The 17,799-nt window shown below is 34.9% G+C and overlaps 2 protein-coding genes across 2 annotated transcripts in view; both read right to left on the bottom strand.

The window, feature by feature from the left end:
- LOC144970032 (echinoderm microtubule-associated protein-like 6) overlaps positions 1-11,336 on the bottom strand; it is a 36,049-nt gene extending 24,713 nt beyond the window's left edge. The window contains exons 1-8 of the mRNA XM_078909218.1: positions 11,098-11,336; positions 8,368-8,527; positions 7,812-7,910; positions 4,594-4,848; positions 4,063-4,201; positions 2,202-2,403; positions 1,777-1,914; positions 1,065-1,321 (exon numbers count right to left, since the gene is read on the bottom strand). Of these exons, the coding sequence (XP_078765344.1) occupies positions 1,065-1,321; positions 1,777-1,914; positions 2,202-2,403; positions 4,063-4,201; positions 4,594-4,848; positions 7,812-7,910; positions 8,368-8,527; positions 11,098-11,294 (1,447 nt within the window). The 5' untranslated portion in view covers positions 11,295-11,336. The remainder of the gene's footprint in view (positions 1-1,064; positions 1,322-1,776; positions 1,915-2,201; positions 2,404-4,062; positions 4,202-4,593; positions 4,849-7,811; positions 7,911-8,367; positions 8,528-11,097) is intronic.
- Positions 11,337-17,412: 6,076 nt separating this feature from the next.
- Positions 17,413-17,799, bottom strand: part of LOC144963512 (vitamin D3 hydroxylase-associated protein-like) — a 26,367-nt gene continuing 25,980 nt past the window's right edge. The window contains exon 18 of the mRNA XM_078897586.1: positions 17,413-17,642. Within this exon, the coding sequence (XP_078753712.1) occupies positions 17,529-17,642 (114 nt within the window). The 3' untranslated portion in view covers positions 17,413-17,528. The remainder of the gene's footprint in view (positions 17,643-17,799) is intronic.

Below are 17,799 nucleotides of genomic sequence, written 5' to 3'. Positions count from 1 at the left end.
GTCAATGGTAAACACCATGTTCAAAGTGCTTTATAATTTCTTTATCTCTTGGAACAGCATACATTCAATACATAGGATGTTTCAACAGGCCTGTTAGGAGTAAAGCAATTTTTGGACAAAGACAATGCTGATTCATATTTCTGAATTAAACGTCTATCTCCAGTATGAAGAGGAAAAATTTGTGTGAAATGCTCCTTTCTTCTAAGGACATGCCAGCAAGATGCTTACCATATCCGTGAATCTCATATCTAATTCAGGTGCTGTTGTGAGTCCAAGACTATACCGCTAGATTACAGTGACAAGAATGCTACCATTACACCACAGAGGTTACCGGATAGTTGGGACAATTTAATGCCTATATTCTTCTCAGGCGTTTCTGCTGTGAACCCTTGTTGCATCACAAAACACAAACATTTAACATGAGAGGACAAGGACATTTGAATTAGCTCAATTTTCATTTTGAAAACATCATTGTGACAAATTAGGGAGCAGGCATTGGTGTAAGATAAAGATAATAATAATAATAATAATAATAATAATAATAATACACATTTATACAGCACTCCCTCTCGTGTAAAACACAAGCTCTGGGCACTTTACAATACAAATTATCAATTTTGAGTGAAAAAAATAAAAAAATAAAATAAAAATGCAAAATTAACTCATAGCCAACTGAAGGATTCAAAGTGTCAATTAAAGCAAATACAGTAAAAATGTGTCTTCAGATTATTTTTAAAGGCAGGTAAAGATCATAAAAAAAAAATGTGTATGAAACAGTGCCAGACAAAGCTGGCTGATTTTTTGGGGGGATGTTTTTTGTTTTTTTGGGGGGGTATTTTTTTCACTGCTTTGTCTGTCACTGTTTCATGCACAATTTATCAGATATTCATCTTACATCAGTACCTGCTCCATAATTTGTCACTTTGCTATAGGCAACAAGAGTGGAAGATGAGAACTAAGAGGTATAATAATGAACATATAAAACTTGGATTGTAGAAAGGAATGAAAAAGTATATATGTACTCATTGTTTAAAATGTTTCATAGAAAATGTTTGCAGACATACTCGGAATTCTGTAAAACAATCTGTCTCCAGTCCCATTATTGACTTGGATGCATTTGCTGTCTTGAGACCAATCAATGTGAGTGATGTTGCTGTGGCTGCCACTGCAGACACCAACTTTCTTGTACCGCTGGTCAACGGCATACACATCTACAAAGTTATCATTAGATGCCACAGCCAAAAACTTTCCACAAGGAGAAAATTTCAATTCGTGGCAGGCTTCCTTCCTATCCTTAATGTGGATAAGCTCGGATAAATCTCTGAAAATGTATTTGAAAACACTTAAAAGCTTATAACCAAAATATCCCAATTTTGCAACTAACATTGTTCATAATAATATTTCGAGTACGATAACAACAACAACAACAAAATCTAAAAAAACATTTTTTTTACAAACCAGTCAATATAAAAGCAATGAAAAGAGCACATTAAAATCACCATCGACACAAAAATAAACAGAATAATTCAGTAACGAATGAACATGAGATAAGCAGATAATTGGTCCAATGGAAAAATACATGTAAGGATTGGAGAGATAGCTATGAAAAATATGCAAAAATGTATCACTTTAATGCTGCCCTAATGAGACAACTCAATTGTGAGGCAGTTGAGAATTTGATAGTCTGAAGAGAAGATAGTAAAGTTTTAAAAAGATTGACATCATTTACGTAAACGAGATGAAATAAATGCTTATCTTACAATGAAAATAACAGACCTTGATCTCAGCACCATGAAGGACCCATCAATAAGACCCACACCAATATGTTGACCTTCTGGGTCAAAGGCACAGGAACGAATTTTCTGATCTAATGATGCCTTTGATAGAAGTTCGTTATTTGACATACTCCATAGTCTGAAACAAAAAAATATACCAAAAGTTGATTTGTAGCAAACAAAAAAAAAGGTTATGGGCAAATTTTCTATTTTTTATTATTTTTATTTTTGTATTATTTGTATTATTTTTTTTTGGGATTAATATTACTGATATCTTTTATATTAAAAAGGCAATCTCATAAACACACTCAAATAACAAACAAAAATTACACTAAATCGCTCAGTAACTGTATAAAATAACTTTACAATTACAATTTACCCTCAAATCTGAATATCTAACCCCTGGTGAAAACGCAGAACAGTTACCTCAAAGTTTGATCATCGCTCCCAGTGACAAAAATGGGTTTCTTGGGATGTGTCGCCAAAGCCCACAGTTCTCCTTCGGCATGGCCATGAACAATACATTTAGGCTTGTCCCGATTTTTGACCTGAAGCTCAAAGACTTCACCATCTTCTGTACCAATCAAAAGATGGTCTGATCTCCAACAAACACTCCGAATACAAAGACCTGCAAAAATATCCATGGAAAAAAAGATAATGCTTAAATCAATACAAAACTCATTTTAAAAAAAGACTAGAAATCTTTGTTTTTGTTTTGTTTGTTTTTAAGGGTTTTACGGCGCTTGCAACACATTAAGGTCATATCAGCGCCAGTAAACAGGAAGAAAATGGGATAGTAAAAAGTTCTAGAATTACAATTAAAGCACACAAGAAAAGGTAAGACAAAGGGGAATTGGTTCAAATCGGAAATAGATATAGATTCCAAGAGTACACCGTCAAAGTACTTAGTTTGAGATCACCTAACAGTCTCATCCAGACACAAGCACAGGCCCCAAGAGGAATACACTCAAATGTTTACCAATCGTATAATATAATATGTAAACTAAACATAATACAATGTATAACAGAGAGATGATTTACAAGGAAAAAAATATCATCTCCCAAAACTATAACTATACATTCGACTGTTTCGCTCCCAGCCAAGGAACTCCGGCAAGGTTCAGGACAAAACTAAGTAATCTCATTCCAAGACAATGACAGGAAACAATTGGAAAACGGGTATGGGGGGATAGAAGACACAGAATGTACCTCCCTGCCCACTATGGGAGGTCAGGATCCCCACCCAGCTAGAAATCTTTGATGAACACGAAGTACTGTCAGCATTCAGAGAAAAAAAACAAACAATCAAAAAACCAAAAAAAAAAACAAAAAAAAAAACAAAAAAACAAAAACAAAAACATAATGTTCTTTTAATAAATAGTCCTTCAGAGCCATTTGGCCCATGGAGCTGGAGTTTATCCCGGTTTATATAGCGTGAAACGGACAATAGCAATTGCTTGCTATCCTTTGGATAGGATGCTAATCTACTGCAAAGTACTTTCCACCAAATATAACAGACTCAGCTACTCATTCACTACTGCACCCGGGATCGATCTCGGTCCCTTTACGTGTGAAGCGAGTGCTCTACCAAATGAGCTATTGGGACTCCCTGTTCTTTTAATATTATGGCTAAAATAAAATCAAACAACTGTATCACAACATTGTTGAAACACTGCAACCGCTTTTTAATGTTAAATCAAGTCGAACACATTCTCACAACACAAGTGAAATGCCAAGACCTTTTAAGGTAAAAATCAACCGAACACATTATTATCATAACAACATTAAAACGTTGGGACCTCTTTTAAGGTAAAATCAAGCCACATTATCATGACACCACTTCAAATTTTTAACTCTCTCCTTACCGATCATTTTTAGTATTTTGCCAAAATGGCAGGCTTACCCAGCATAAAAATTGATTTTTAAAAAATTGATTTTTTAAACTCAAACAATCTCTCTACAAAACAACTTTATGTTTTTATTAATTAAACAAAGATCATTTTTCAAAGTTTGTGATGCACAAAATAAATCTGAATAAGAAAAAATGTATATTGTGTCGTAACAAATGTGACGATTTTGCTGTAGGTGGCCAGGAGAGGGTTAAGGTCAAATCAAGCCGGATGTATCATTATTACAACACCATTGAAACGCCGGGACACAGCATCGCAAGACCACAGAAATTCAAATGAATATGAAACTCATCTATTTCACTTTGTGAAACAATTATCCTAAACCACGATATTTTTCTTCACAAACTGACATAAGAAGATTGAGAAATAAATCTTACCTGCGTAACCGACTTGTGATGATCCAGCCATGTTTATCGAGGTGATTGATTTTAAGTCTAAATCCCACAATTTGGCAACTCCATCTTTGCCACCTGTGGCAAAACCTTCTCCTGTCATGTCAAATGTGTAAACAGGACCCTAAAAAATATTAAAAGATGGGGTTAAGATAATCAATCAGCTGAAGACACATTTTAAAAATGACGAATCAGAAGAAACAAAACAGAAATAATTGTTAAACGAATAAACATTTTCCATAGCACATCATCAAAATATAAAATGTAACATGAAATAATGCATAGACGAGATTCAAAATTGTTTTATTTTTAATTAATTCAAATCTCTATTCAAAGTAGCTTCAAAAGCATTGTTTCTGTAAGCAATTTTCATGAAAAAGCTAATAAATCACACTAGCATATTTAAATAAAGATAAAGAAATAAAAACAGAGGAAATGTCCATCAATACAATAATATTTTGTAATTTAATGTAAGAAACAAAGAAAAACAAAAAGAGAGAAAAAAAAATAAATTACATTATGAGCAGCTGACACAACCCTTTCCAAATTATATTCCTTCCAAATGTAAATGTCTCCTCCAAGTGTGCCAGACAGAGTGAGGTCATCTGGACCAAATGCCAAGCACAACATTGTCTGAATCTCGCCAACTTTGCCAAACACTCCTTTCTTCGGAGTCAAAGCATTACCGCATAGCGACCAAAAAGTCATATGTTTGACACCGGCTGACACAATCTTATTGTCTTTGAAAGGGTTGAATCTGACATCAAAAATCTGAATTAAAAAAACAAAACAAAACAAAACAAGTAAAAGTAAATAAATTTGTATATTTGTGTATGGCATTTCAATGTCTTACAAGCTACAATGGTTTTGTTCAAAGGCTATATGGAACCACATTTAATATTAATAAAAATAATAATAATAATAATAATAATAGTAATAATAATAATAATAATAATAATAATAATAATAATAATAATAATAATAATATATAATAAATAATAATAATAATAATAATAATAATAATAATAATAATAATATAATAATAATAAAAATAATATAATAATAACTAATAACTAATACTACACTATTAATACTACTACTACTACTACTACTACTAACTAATAATAATAATAATAATAATAATAATAATAATATTCTGTTTTAATATAGCGCCTTACCCCGTATCTCAACAAGCTCAATACACTTAACAGTAATGTGACAACTTTCACTCAAACATACAATAACTCAAACATGCTTTATAAAACACAGCAATATAATTCTACAGTGTTACATATTAAAAAGAAACATTTTAAGACGTTTTTAAAACAAATCTGCATCATTACTATCTTTGATAGCCGGAGTTCTCTTAGCAAACTCGACGCAGATTGATTTCTCCTTTTTCTATAAATAAGCCTAGCACCAATGTTCTGGGCGATCTGAAGGGATTTTATTTTGTCTTTATTTATAGAAGAGAGGAGAGAATTCCAATAATCTAGCATTGACAGGATTAGAGAATTAACCAACAAGGCCAAGATCTCTCTTGTAACGAGATGTCTAACACTGCGTATTCTTCTCCTTTCCATGTACATTAACCTTATGATATGATTTACTTGGCTAGTAAAGGACAGATCTGAATCAATAAATACACCCAGATTTCCAACAACCTTAGGAGTTTCAATTACACTATTCCCTAAAACAATTGATTCACAGAATTGCTGGCCAAGCGATAAAGATTATTTTAGTTTTTTCATCGTTAAGTTTTAGTCTGTTCAGTTCCATCCAACTTTTCAATTTAACCAAGCAAGATTGGAAACGTTCAATCATCAAAAGATGTAAAGATCGCAGGTTGCTGACTTAAAGATTTGACTATTGTCTGCATAAAATTGGTAATGTGGATTTGATCCCAAGAGGTCTCATGTACATTGTAAAAAGAACAGGACCCAAAACCGATCCTCGTGGCACACCAAATTTCAGAGGATGATCAGATGATTTGACATTTTTAACCACAACAATCTGTCGACGAACTGTTAAATAAGATTCAAACCATTTCAATGCCAATCCCTTGATACCAAAGAGACGTTTGATTTGATTCAACAGCATGTTGTGGTCAGTCGTGTCAAATACAGCTGACAAATCCAACATACATAAAATGTTCACCTCATTTTTGTCAGCATTTAAAATAAAATTATTTACTACCATTTATATCACCGTCTCGGTGCGATGGTTTTTCCCTATAAGCTGATTAGAATGGTTTGTATTGATCATGCAATTTTAAATGTAAAGTTAATTGGCGAAGAACTGATTTTTCCAGGATTTTAGTTCTGTACAATGCAAGACGTTTATAAGATGAACATTTTGTATTCAGTATTGTATATATTGCTAAAATATAAAAAAATTCTAGCATAGAGAGTTGAAAAAAAAAAAACAAAAATCGTTTTCCTGAGACATATCTATTGCATTTGTAGTTGATGGAACCCTATTGGGACGCACCAAGGTTATAGCTAGAAAAAAAGCAGTCGTCAAAGTCATTAAGCCAATGAAGCCGGAGTTCTATAGCATGAAACGAACAATAGCAATTTCTTGCCATCCTTTGGATAGGACGTTAGTCTATCGCAAAGTACCTTCTGCCAGATCTAACAGTCCCAGCTACCCAATCACTGCTGGATGAACAGGAATCTCAACTGTACCCAGGATTGGGACCCTCCGTTTATAACTAAGATGTCACTTAATACATAGCCATCTGTACTGTTCATAATTTCAATACTTACCTCATTTGCTTTTTCTGTTACACTCATATTCTGATTGCCACATTTTTACTCTATGATCAAGATGGCACATGAATGAAATACATACAGATACATACTTTATAAATAAAAGGTACGTCAGAAAAGAAACCGGAAAATGGGCCTAACTTCCTATCTGTTATAACATAGAAACATAGGAAATTCAATTTTCATTCTGGTTATGAAATTTCGCTACCATTAATGGACGCATCATTAAACGATTTTACTTTTAAGATAGTGACTCCGACAACAGAATGGTCAAAGATTGTGGTCACAGTTGCCGTCTGCCTTTTTTTAAAAAAAGGAAGAGAACGTGTGAAATTCATCATGAAATATCAAAACATTTGGTGAGATTGCAATGCCTACGTCTTGATCATCAAATGTGAAAGGAGAGTAAAAATTCAGGAGATTGCTTTGAAACTTGAAGTTCCAAAGATCACTGTTCATGAAATTGTCCATGGCAAATTGGAAAGTTTGTGCCTGATAAGCTCCAAAAATGATAGCAAAATAATGCGGGTTTCAAATAGTGTGAAGATGTAGCTGAGGCATCTCATTGTAGGGCTGATGGGGACTATCAAACAAAATATAATCTACTTAAATATTTGATTAGCACAGACTTCATCTGACTTTTACCTGTTTAAGCCATTAAACCGCCATTTGGGGGAAAGAGGTGCGGGGCACAAGAAGATCATTTTGAGGACGTTCAAGCTAGGTTTTCAAAGCTTGATGAATATATTTGGTTGGGTGTCTTTTCCTTGTTTTCACAATAGTAAAAATGCACAGATCCTTGCATAAGGGCTTTATTTAAAAGTAAAAGCTAGAGAGTTTTTCTCTAGAATATATTATGAGTTTCAAGTGGATGCATTCAAAACTTTTACAGTTCTGACAAAATTCTGTTTTCTTTTCAGACGTCCCTCATAATATATTCCTGTAGACATGTCTGATACTGACCCTTTCCACATTTCCTTGGACACTAGAAACGATTTTTCCTTTGCGCCAGTCCCAGACATTAATAGTGCTCTTTGCATCTAGTCCGGATGACACCAAAAGCTGGAAACATACAGAAAAAATATATGAGTGAATAAATAAATAAGTAAATAAACAAATAAATAAATAAATAAACAAATAAATAAATAAATAAATAAATAAATAAATAAATAAATAAATAGATAAATATAATATTTTAAAAATTACACATCAAAATTATTTTCTATTATGACATGAGTATGGTAATAATCAATCTTCATATAAGTTAATTATATTAGCAGACTGATAGCAGATCTCAAACCTATCAAAACCCATAGGTCTTATCTAATGATTACCGAAAAATAAAAAGATGATCAGATAGAATTAAAAAAAAAAACAAACATTGCTCAATGACCGTTTTATAATATCATTGCATACCTCTATAAACTATTTTGAAACACAAAACAAGGAGTCATCATTAAGCTTTAACTATAAATTATCGTGGTGTCATAGAAAAATATCATCAAGAAAATTCGTGTACATTTCCATCTTTACTGAAACTAATTGCAGATATTCCATCCGTATGTCCATCTTTGAGGATAGACACTGTGTCAGTGGTGGATGTATCCCAGATACAGATGTAAGGAGCATCTCCTATTTGGCCAGTGGCAACAATTGTTCTATCAGGATGCAAAGCAATGCTGAAAAACATAACAAAACAATCAAACAAAACTTATAATGCCTTTCACAAAAACATAATCCCCGACCAACTGTTAAGCAAGACAACTCATAAATGTCGCACAAGACATGTCACAAAAACCCATTGGTCACATATCGAATATGCTATATGTATGTTACATGTAATCTTGAATTATGTTCACTGGGGGCACTCTGAATGTAATAATGTAAAATGTCACTGAATATAAACCTCTTTAACACCAAACAGATTCCAAGTAAGTTTTGTACAGTATAACCTTTAAAAGGAATCGTAGTTTTTTTTTTAAAATACAAGAGATGTAAAATCAAAATGACATAATTATTAATTTGGCCTCTCTACTCCTGGTTTGTTGCCATTTGTTAATAGTTGCTGCTATTTGCCGCATACCATTAAAATAAAAAAAGAATTCCGCGCTTCACCTTTCTGGAGAAATACTTTTAAATTTTCCTAATTACGACAAATTGATACATTTAATCCATATTGTTTTCAGTTTTAATGAATTCAGAAATCCCAACAGGAAGCTATGCCTCTGGGTTTCAACTATTAATTGTAACAATTGTTTATATCGAGTGTGAACAAAGTGTACAATTTGCTGTCATTTTGAACCCAGGGTGATAATGTTAGTGAGTAGTGCATATGAATCTCGTGAGAAGTAAACCCCTGGTCAGGCCTATAGGGGAGCTCAATGATCACAACATAATTCGCTGTGTATAATATTGCTATTGTAAACCATTCAAATGTTCATTCGTCCCAGACCCTTCGTTCTTTATATACCGTAAAGAAGAAAAATCCCAAAGTATGATGTTGTAACCAATTCAAAAAATTCTGCTTAATGTCACTAACAATTCTAATGTTTGAGCCAATTACCATTAAAACCCACCACAAGGTTTTGCACATGGGATGTGGAGATGACTATAATCCATCGCAAAGTACTTTCTAAATACTCTTGCAAGTCAAGATGATCAAAAAGCTGATGGGTGGATGATTGGAGAAGAGAGAGAGAGAGAGAGAGAGAGAGAGAGAGAGAGAGAGAGAGAGAGAGAGAGAGAGAGAGAGAGAGAGAGAGAGCAAGTGAGAAGGGTGGGGAGGAGAGAGGAATGAAAAATGAAAAAAAAAGGATTGATGCCCGTCTGTTTGTTTATGACCCCATTATTCAAATAATAATATCATTAAGTCCCCCCCAAAAATTATATATATTCATAAAACAAAAAACAAACAAAACAAAACAACCCCCCCCCCAAAAAAAAACAAAAAAACAAAACAAAAACCCCAACAACAAAAAGCCTTAAAAACTTGTGAGTAATAGGCCTGATGGTAATTAGTAATAAATACACATATTTCTGTCTAACATCAAGACTTTCAGATTTCCTTATTATTCATTTAATAAATCGTTTGCCAAAATATCATGTTATCACGCTTCCAATAAAACAAAAAATACAATAAACACATCACTCATAAAATTCCTCTTTCCTTCTCTCCCACCATAATAATAATAATAATGAGGATGATAATAATAATAATAATAATAATAATAATAATAATAATAATAATAATAATAATAATAATAATAATATAATAATAATAATACCATAGATTCGATGCACATTTGTCTCAAATAAAATATTAAAAGTGTCAGTTAAGGAATAACGGAAATAATGAAATGAGTATTTAAGATACAAAGATGCTTAAAACCACTGTCAAAAAGATTGCTAAAAATTCTAATTGGCGCAGAATAAAGAGCAATAAATTTCACTTTTAACGGTGACAATGATGAAAACAAAGAAACAAAAATATAATTTCAAAACTTAAATAAATAAATATTCATCAAGTGATTCTAAAATTATATCTAAAAACCCCTTGTATAACTCAGTTCATACATATATATGTGGCATCTCTTACTCTTACATTTTCAACTTGCAGGACTGAATGCCCAAACTTTGAATATTGATGAATATAATAGCCACGCGGATAGCAATCTAAATCATTACTTGAATGTCGATTGAAACGACGCAGAACTAGCTGTGTCATGTGGAATTTGGAGTTAAGTATAAATAATCAGGTTGTTTCGGCATTTGGTTTTCAAAACAAGGCAGTCTCTCAATCTACAACAAAATTATTGATTTCCTGTCGTAGCATGTTTTTCTCAGCGCTTGCTGCTATATTTACAACAATAAATTTTCATAAACTGTTAATATTCATTGATAACGAAAATATTACAAAACGCTCGACGGGTTTCCTAAAATAAGCAAAAAATAATGATTTGCTTGCTGCAGATATGCATTCAAAAAATCCCCCGACCATTTGTTTGTCGATGCCGATGACGATATCAATATTGTCAATGCAGAATTCTCAAAGATCGTGTGTAAGTAAACCGGCCTCTCCGCAAAAGGAAAAGCCGGCTATAGTCCAAGTGTCGTTAACCAAACAAAAATTTGGCTATTTATTTCAAATACACATATTTCTAAAAATCCATTTTTTCTAGGTCGATTATCGATCCATTGCCAGAATCGCTATCACCAAACAGTCGACATCACCGGGTTCACTTTCACTTACCTCACTATATCATCATTGTGTCCGAGAAAGAACCGTTGTTTGTGCTCACGAGTGCTGTAGACAATACCAACACCAGCCACAAAATAAACTATATCCTTGTTTGCAGTATAGAATAAATTGTTTCTGCATTGATGTCCTTTGTATCCATAAACCCATTCCAAGCGCAATCTGCTCTCAGGAGCTGTCTTATCCGCCATCTTGCAAACGTTGCCGTAGAAACTTGTTCAAATTTGTTTCACATTCTTCTCTCAGCTGAAATTTATTTTTGGCCAGTTACCTATTTAAACTACCGCCAAATAATATTATCACATCGCAAAATATCCTCTAAGAGAAGAAAAACACCTAAGCTGATTTTCAATGTAAAATGAGAGATAACACAATTCATATAATATGATGGACACGTATCCTATGAATTTTTGTGAACAAATAATTGTAATCGGTAAGCTAACATGGCCACATCTAAGGAAGGCCGATTAGTTTATTTTCTCTCCGCCTTATTTGGCATCACTTATTTTTTCTCAAGACGTTTGTGCCGAAATCACATATTATCGAGATAGCATCCACACCGTTTCCGTTTTAACTTAGCATTAATATTCTTGATCATCCTAGCTTCATGCCTCCTTACCCCTCTCAGATTAATCCAAATGATGTTAACCAATGAGCAGGAGGATCAGAAAAAAAAATCTCTACCTTAGCTAGGAGCGATCTCGGTCCCTTTGCATGTGAAGCGAGAGCTTTACAAACTGAGGTATACCCCCCCCCCCCTCCATTATATGTTTTAGTTTTCTGTAAAGCGTTGCCCAGCACCAAAGAGTGACAAAAAAAATCTGTTTTACTTGGTAGCTAGTGCGAGCTATCCAAAATACAAATACACCACCACCCCATGATTTGATTCAACTACCCCCGCCTCCACCCCACAAAAAGAAAAAGAAAAAGAAGAAAGAAACAACACCTAACGGCAACAAAAACAAACAACAAAAACAAAAAAACATTAACCCCCCCCCCCCCAAAACAAAACAAAACAAAAAAACACCCCCCCCCCCAAAAAAACAACAAAAAACAAAAACGAAAACAAAAAACAAAACCAAACAAACAAACAGAACCCAACAACAAAACAACATAATAAAACGAAAATCAAACAAACAAAAGAATTGGTTTTTTTTTTCCTCGAGACTTGATTTTTATTTCTATTCATTTTTCATTCATCTTGAGACTCCAATCAATAGATAATGAATGAATGACTCAACGAAGCTGACGATGATACCAATAATATGATAAGGAACGATAATAGGATGGTTACACGAACGCCAATTACAATGACAATTCATAAGATAATAATATGTAGATGCCGATGGAAATGATAATATCAATAGTAACACTGTCAGAGCAATAATTCCACTCATAATAATGAAAGCTGTGATAATAATAAAGCTATAGATAGCAAAACAAGTGCACGTATGCATTACAATATAGATAGTATGCACGTGGCTAAGAAACTAACAACATTGCCATCCGGAAGTATAACGGATCAACACACACAGCTATGTCTATCCTTGAACGTTTATAGTCTCGTTAATACAGTTTAGTGAGAATTACTCACAAACATGGGTAGCAAAATACAATAACAAAGACCTGGTTGTCGTCATCTTCGTTCTATCTATAGGTACTTGGACTCTCATCCTTCCCTCCATACAACTGGTATATTTTGTGATTAATATCTTTCTGTTGATATTATAAATAATAATGTGAAATTGATTGTAAGCTTCAATTTAATTACAAAAATAGATCAAATGAACGTTTCGGGTTTCCCATTTATCAACAAAATAGGATGAATGAAACACCACAGATGAATGAGATAATGTGGTAGTGGCGTAGTTAAGATGAATAAAGAAAACATTGGTTGGCAGGAAATAGTACATATGCTCCTTTGTAAGGAAGCACGAATTAAAATAAAATACTAGATTGATAAAATTATGAACTAGGTACTTAGGATGGTTACTGCGATAATTATAGATAGTATGCGCTTGGCTAAGAAGCTCATAACATTGCCATCCGGAAGTATAACGGACCTACACACAAAACGGTGTGTATCCATGAACGTTTATAGTCAGGTTAATACAGTTCAGTGAGCATTACTCATAAACGCGGATGGCAAAAAAAATAACAAAGACCTGAGTGACGTCATCTTCGAACTATCTATACATTTAACACTGTATTAAACCGACAGTCTCGGCACCAAGGCTAGCCGTCCATACCATTTTCAACAAAGAATCTAGACTAGGTATATGTGATATACTGATGTAATGTGAAGTCTAGATAAGATCAAATCTCGTTTAAATGAACTTTTCGTTAGGTCCAATCCCCCCTTAAATTAGTCAACTAAATAAAGTCTGGTTTAAACAATCACACATCGGTCTCGGTCAGGTAAAAATAAGTGCAATCTGCCGTGTTGTTCTTCTTTCTCCTTCTCCATCTGCCAATTCAATTCCACTCCCCCCCCCCCCAAAAAAAAAAAGATATGTAAGCTACCAAATTATAGACTAGACCTATCATTAATCTTAATTTAGAAATTATGAGATCATTTTTTTAGGGGATTGAAAGGTTGTTTCCCTTGAAAATGGATGAGCTAAACTTTGCAAGGTAATATTTTGTTGTCTTAATGTATTTCTTAAATCTTAAATCTTAAATGAACTTCATTGTATACAGAAAAAGTGAGTGGAGCAGGCACTTATGTTGATAACAACAAGAGATGTACACACTGGCGGTCGGTCTATTGAGCAAAGTTGTTTTGTGCCTCCCTATAATTTTCAAATTTAGCAGATACTGCTTTTTGTCTCAATTTTTGCCTATGCTGATTTTCGTTAACACTCGCGCATCTCTCCTGTCTTAATTCAGAAAAGTGAGTGGAGCAGGCACTTATGTTGGTAACAACAAGATATGAAGTGAATAGAAAAGTGCCAGAAGACAATAGAGAATAAAAATTTTTCGCGGCGGTGGTGGGGTTCGAACCTGCGACCTTATTGGTACGACAACTCCGCCTGGCAGGTGAGAGCGTGGCTCTACCGTGTGAGCTATCAACGAACACAAAAATATTCGTTTCAAACTCAAAGTCATTACTAGATCCCTCTCTCACCCACTTCTTGAGACCGCCGATTCGTTCGTACACCACCATCGCGAATAATTTTGACCAGCAGTTAAGCTTAATAGCCAATATTCTCAACACAAACATATAACATAGAAACGATTGAGACATTGAGTATGCTCCGGTGTATGGGGTGAATTTTTAATTCAGAAAAGTGAGTGGAGCAGGCACTTATGTTGGTAACAACAAGATATGAAGTGAATAGAAAAGTGCCAGAAGACAATAGAGAATAAAAATTTTTCGCGGCGGTGGTGGGGTTCGAACCTGCGACCTTATTGGTACGACAACTCCGCCTGGCAGGTGAGAGCGTGGCTCTACCGTGTGAGCTATCAACGAACACAAAAAAAATTTTTTATTCTCTATTGTCTTCTGCCAGGCGGAGTTGTCGTACCAATAAGGTCGCAGGTTCGAACCCCACCACCGCCGCGAAAAATTTTTATTCTCTATTGTCTTCTGGCACTTTTCTATTCACTTCATATCTTGTTGTTACCAACATAAGTGCCTGCTCCACTCACTTTTCTGAATTAAAAATTCACCCCATACACCGGAGCATACTCAATGTCTCAATCGTTTCTATGTTATATGTTTGTGTTGAGAATATTGGCTATTAAGCTTAACTGCTGGTCAAAATTATTCGCGATGGTGGTGTACGAACGAATCGGCGGTCTCAAGAAGTGGGTGAGAGAGGGATCTAGTAATGACTTTGAGTTTGAAACGAATATTTTTGTGTTCGTTGATAGCTCACACGGTAGAGCCACGCTCTCACCTGCCAGGCGGAGTTGTCGTACCAATAAGGTCGCAGGTTCGAACCCCACCACCGCCGCGAAAAATTTTTATTCTCTATTGTCTTCTGGCACTTTTCTATTCACTTCATATCTTGTTGTCTCCTGTCTTACTTGCCATGATTGGTACCTGTAACTACTGTACGAAGGTTGTGCGTCATCACGGACGGCTCTCTTTTTCTTGTTGCCCCACGCGAGGCGAGATGACGTGCGACAATGAGCTGAGGGTGGCTACCATGAGCCAAAAAGTCAACAGGCCGCCCAAGCATTTTATATAAAAGACTTGTTTTCTTGTGTTTAAAACCACGGCTATCCACTTCCCACCAGAAACAACTGAAACTCTTGACTGCTAAAATAACTAGGTCAGGCCGGCAAATTTAATTTTGCACACCTTGAGGCCTGACTTGGGAGAAATCAAAACCATATCAATTTTATCATTGAAAGAACAGGTTTGTTGTAATCAAACCATACGGATGAAGAAAATTACAATAAATATAGATCTTATGCTATTCGTTTTCCTCAAATGGATGCTAATCATCAATAAGAATATTACACAAATCATTCACCGAGTAGAGCCCCATGATGCTATAAATAAGATTCCCCGTCCATTATCCCGACACACACAGCAGTTCAATTTGTAGTTATTAGTTATGTTATTGTCTTTGGAGTAGATAAGAAGTGCATTGAGGATGGATTTTCTATTCCTTCTATTAATGACCGTTATCACAGTTGATATTCGAAGGAAGAAATTTATATGGCAGTCTAATTGCTGTTGTCATGTTGTTCTTTTTAAAAAAAATGATATTCACAAATCTCAATGAACAGACGTGTATCGCAATCCATACCGAAACAACAATGAAAGGATCCATAGACTTCAATGATCGGATGTTATACAATTTTTTTCTGTAGAGGAAAATCGACAAATGGACCTCTTTTACATAATATATGCCCGTCGTAAATGCCACTTATGTGAGTATATCTCTTCAAAATTCAAACCACATGACCCCCCCCCCCCCCCTCCCCATTTTATTTTTACACACAATATACACACATTCTAAAAAAATAAACCCACTAGAACATTGATATTGAGCAATTTCCGCTAAGTGAGCTGAAGACACTTAAAAAGGGCTACTAAGCCAAAAGCTGGCGGTCGGTCTATTGAGCAAAGTTGTTTTGTGCCGCCCTATAATTTTCAAATTTAGCAGATACTGCTTTTTGTCTCAATTTTTGCCTATGCTGATTTTCGTTAACACTCGCGCATCTCTCCTGTCTTACTTGCCATGATCGGTACCTGTAACTATTGTACGAAGGTTGTGCGTCATCACGGACGGCTCTCTTTTTCTTGTTGCCCCACGCGAGGCGAGATGACGTGCGACAATGAGCTGAGGGTGGGTATGGGGGCTACCATGAGCCAAAAAGTCAACAGGCCGCCCAAGCATTTTATATAAAAGACTTGTTTTCTTGTGTTTAAAACCACGGCTATCCACTTCCCACCAGAAACAACTGAAACTCTTGACTGCTAAAATAACTAGGTCAGGCCGGCAAATTTAATTTTGCACACCTTGAGGCCTGACTTGGAGAAATCAAAACCATATCAATTTTATCATTGGAAGAACAGGTTTGTTGTAATCAAACCGTACGGATGAAGAAAATTACAATAAATATAGATCTTATGCTATTCGTTTTCCTCAAATGGATGTTAATCATCAATAAGAATATTACACAAATCATTCACCGAGTAGAGCCCCATGATGCTATAAATAAGATTCCCAGTCCATTATCCCGACACACACAACAGTTCAATTTGTAGTTATTAGTTATGTTATTGTCTTTGGAGTAGATAAGAAGTGCATTGAGGATGGATTTTCTATTCCTTCTATTAATGACCGTTATCACAGTTGATATTCGAAGGAAGAAATTTATATGGCAGTCTAATTGCTGTTGTCATGTTCTTCTTTTTTAAAAAAATGATATTCACAAATCTCAATGAACAGACGTGTATCGCAATCCATACCGAAACAACAATGAAAGGATCCATAGACTTCAATGATCGGATGTTATACAATTTTTTTCTGTAGAGGAAAATCGACAAATGGACCTCTTTTACATAATATATGCCCGTCGTAAATGCCACTTATGTGAGTATATCTCTTCAAAATTCAAACCACATGACCCCCCCCCCCCTCCCCATTTTATTTTTACACACAATATACACACATTCTAAAAAAATAAACCCACTAGAACATTGATATTGAGCAATTTCCGCTAAGTGAGCTGAAGACACTTAAAAAGGGCTACTAAGCCAAAAGCAACATGAAGACGAGACATGGTGCCTGTTTGGCGAGATAACATTTTCCTCCAACATAATCAACACTGCTTCTGGTCAGGTACCTACTCATTTTACACCTGAGTACAGTGAGATAATGTTTTCGATCCATGCCGCCTTAAATAAACAGCCAGCAACCGCCCCTGTACACTCTTGTTACGAAATTATATTTAGTCTTGTTCTACTTGAGGCTGCTCTCCAACTCTGTCATTACTCTGAGCACCATTTCCTCCGTGTAAGGAAGTCCTACGACCTGTATACCCACTGGCATGTCAACAGCGTCCTCAGTAAAGTCCTGGTGGAATATAATAATATATTGGATGCATTGTTAAATGAATGAGGACGTATCTACTAGTAATTTTTTATCTATCGACCGTATAGGGAATAGGGAATGAGATTAGCGGAAGAGTAGCGTCCCTTGATTGGACGTCAGCTTGTAGAGAGAACGTCAA

This window comes from Berghia stephanieae, chromosome 1, assembly GCF_034508935.2.
Source record: "Berghia stephanieae isolate SIO BIC M18660-M18661 chromosome 1, UCSD_Bste_1.3, whole genome shotgun sequence".
NCBI classification, from domain to species: domain Eukaryota; kingdom Metazoa; phylum Mollusca; class Gastropoda; order Nudibranchia; family Aeolidiidae; genus Berghia; species Berghia stephanieae.
This window is presented reverse-complemented; position numbering and strand designations above follow the sequence as displayed.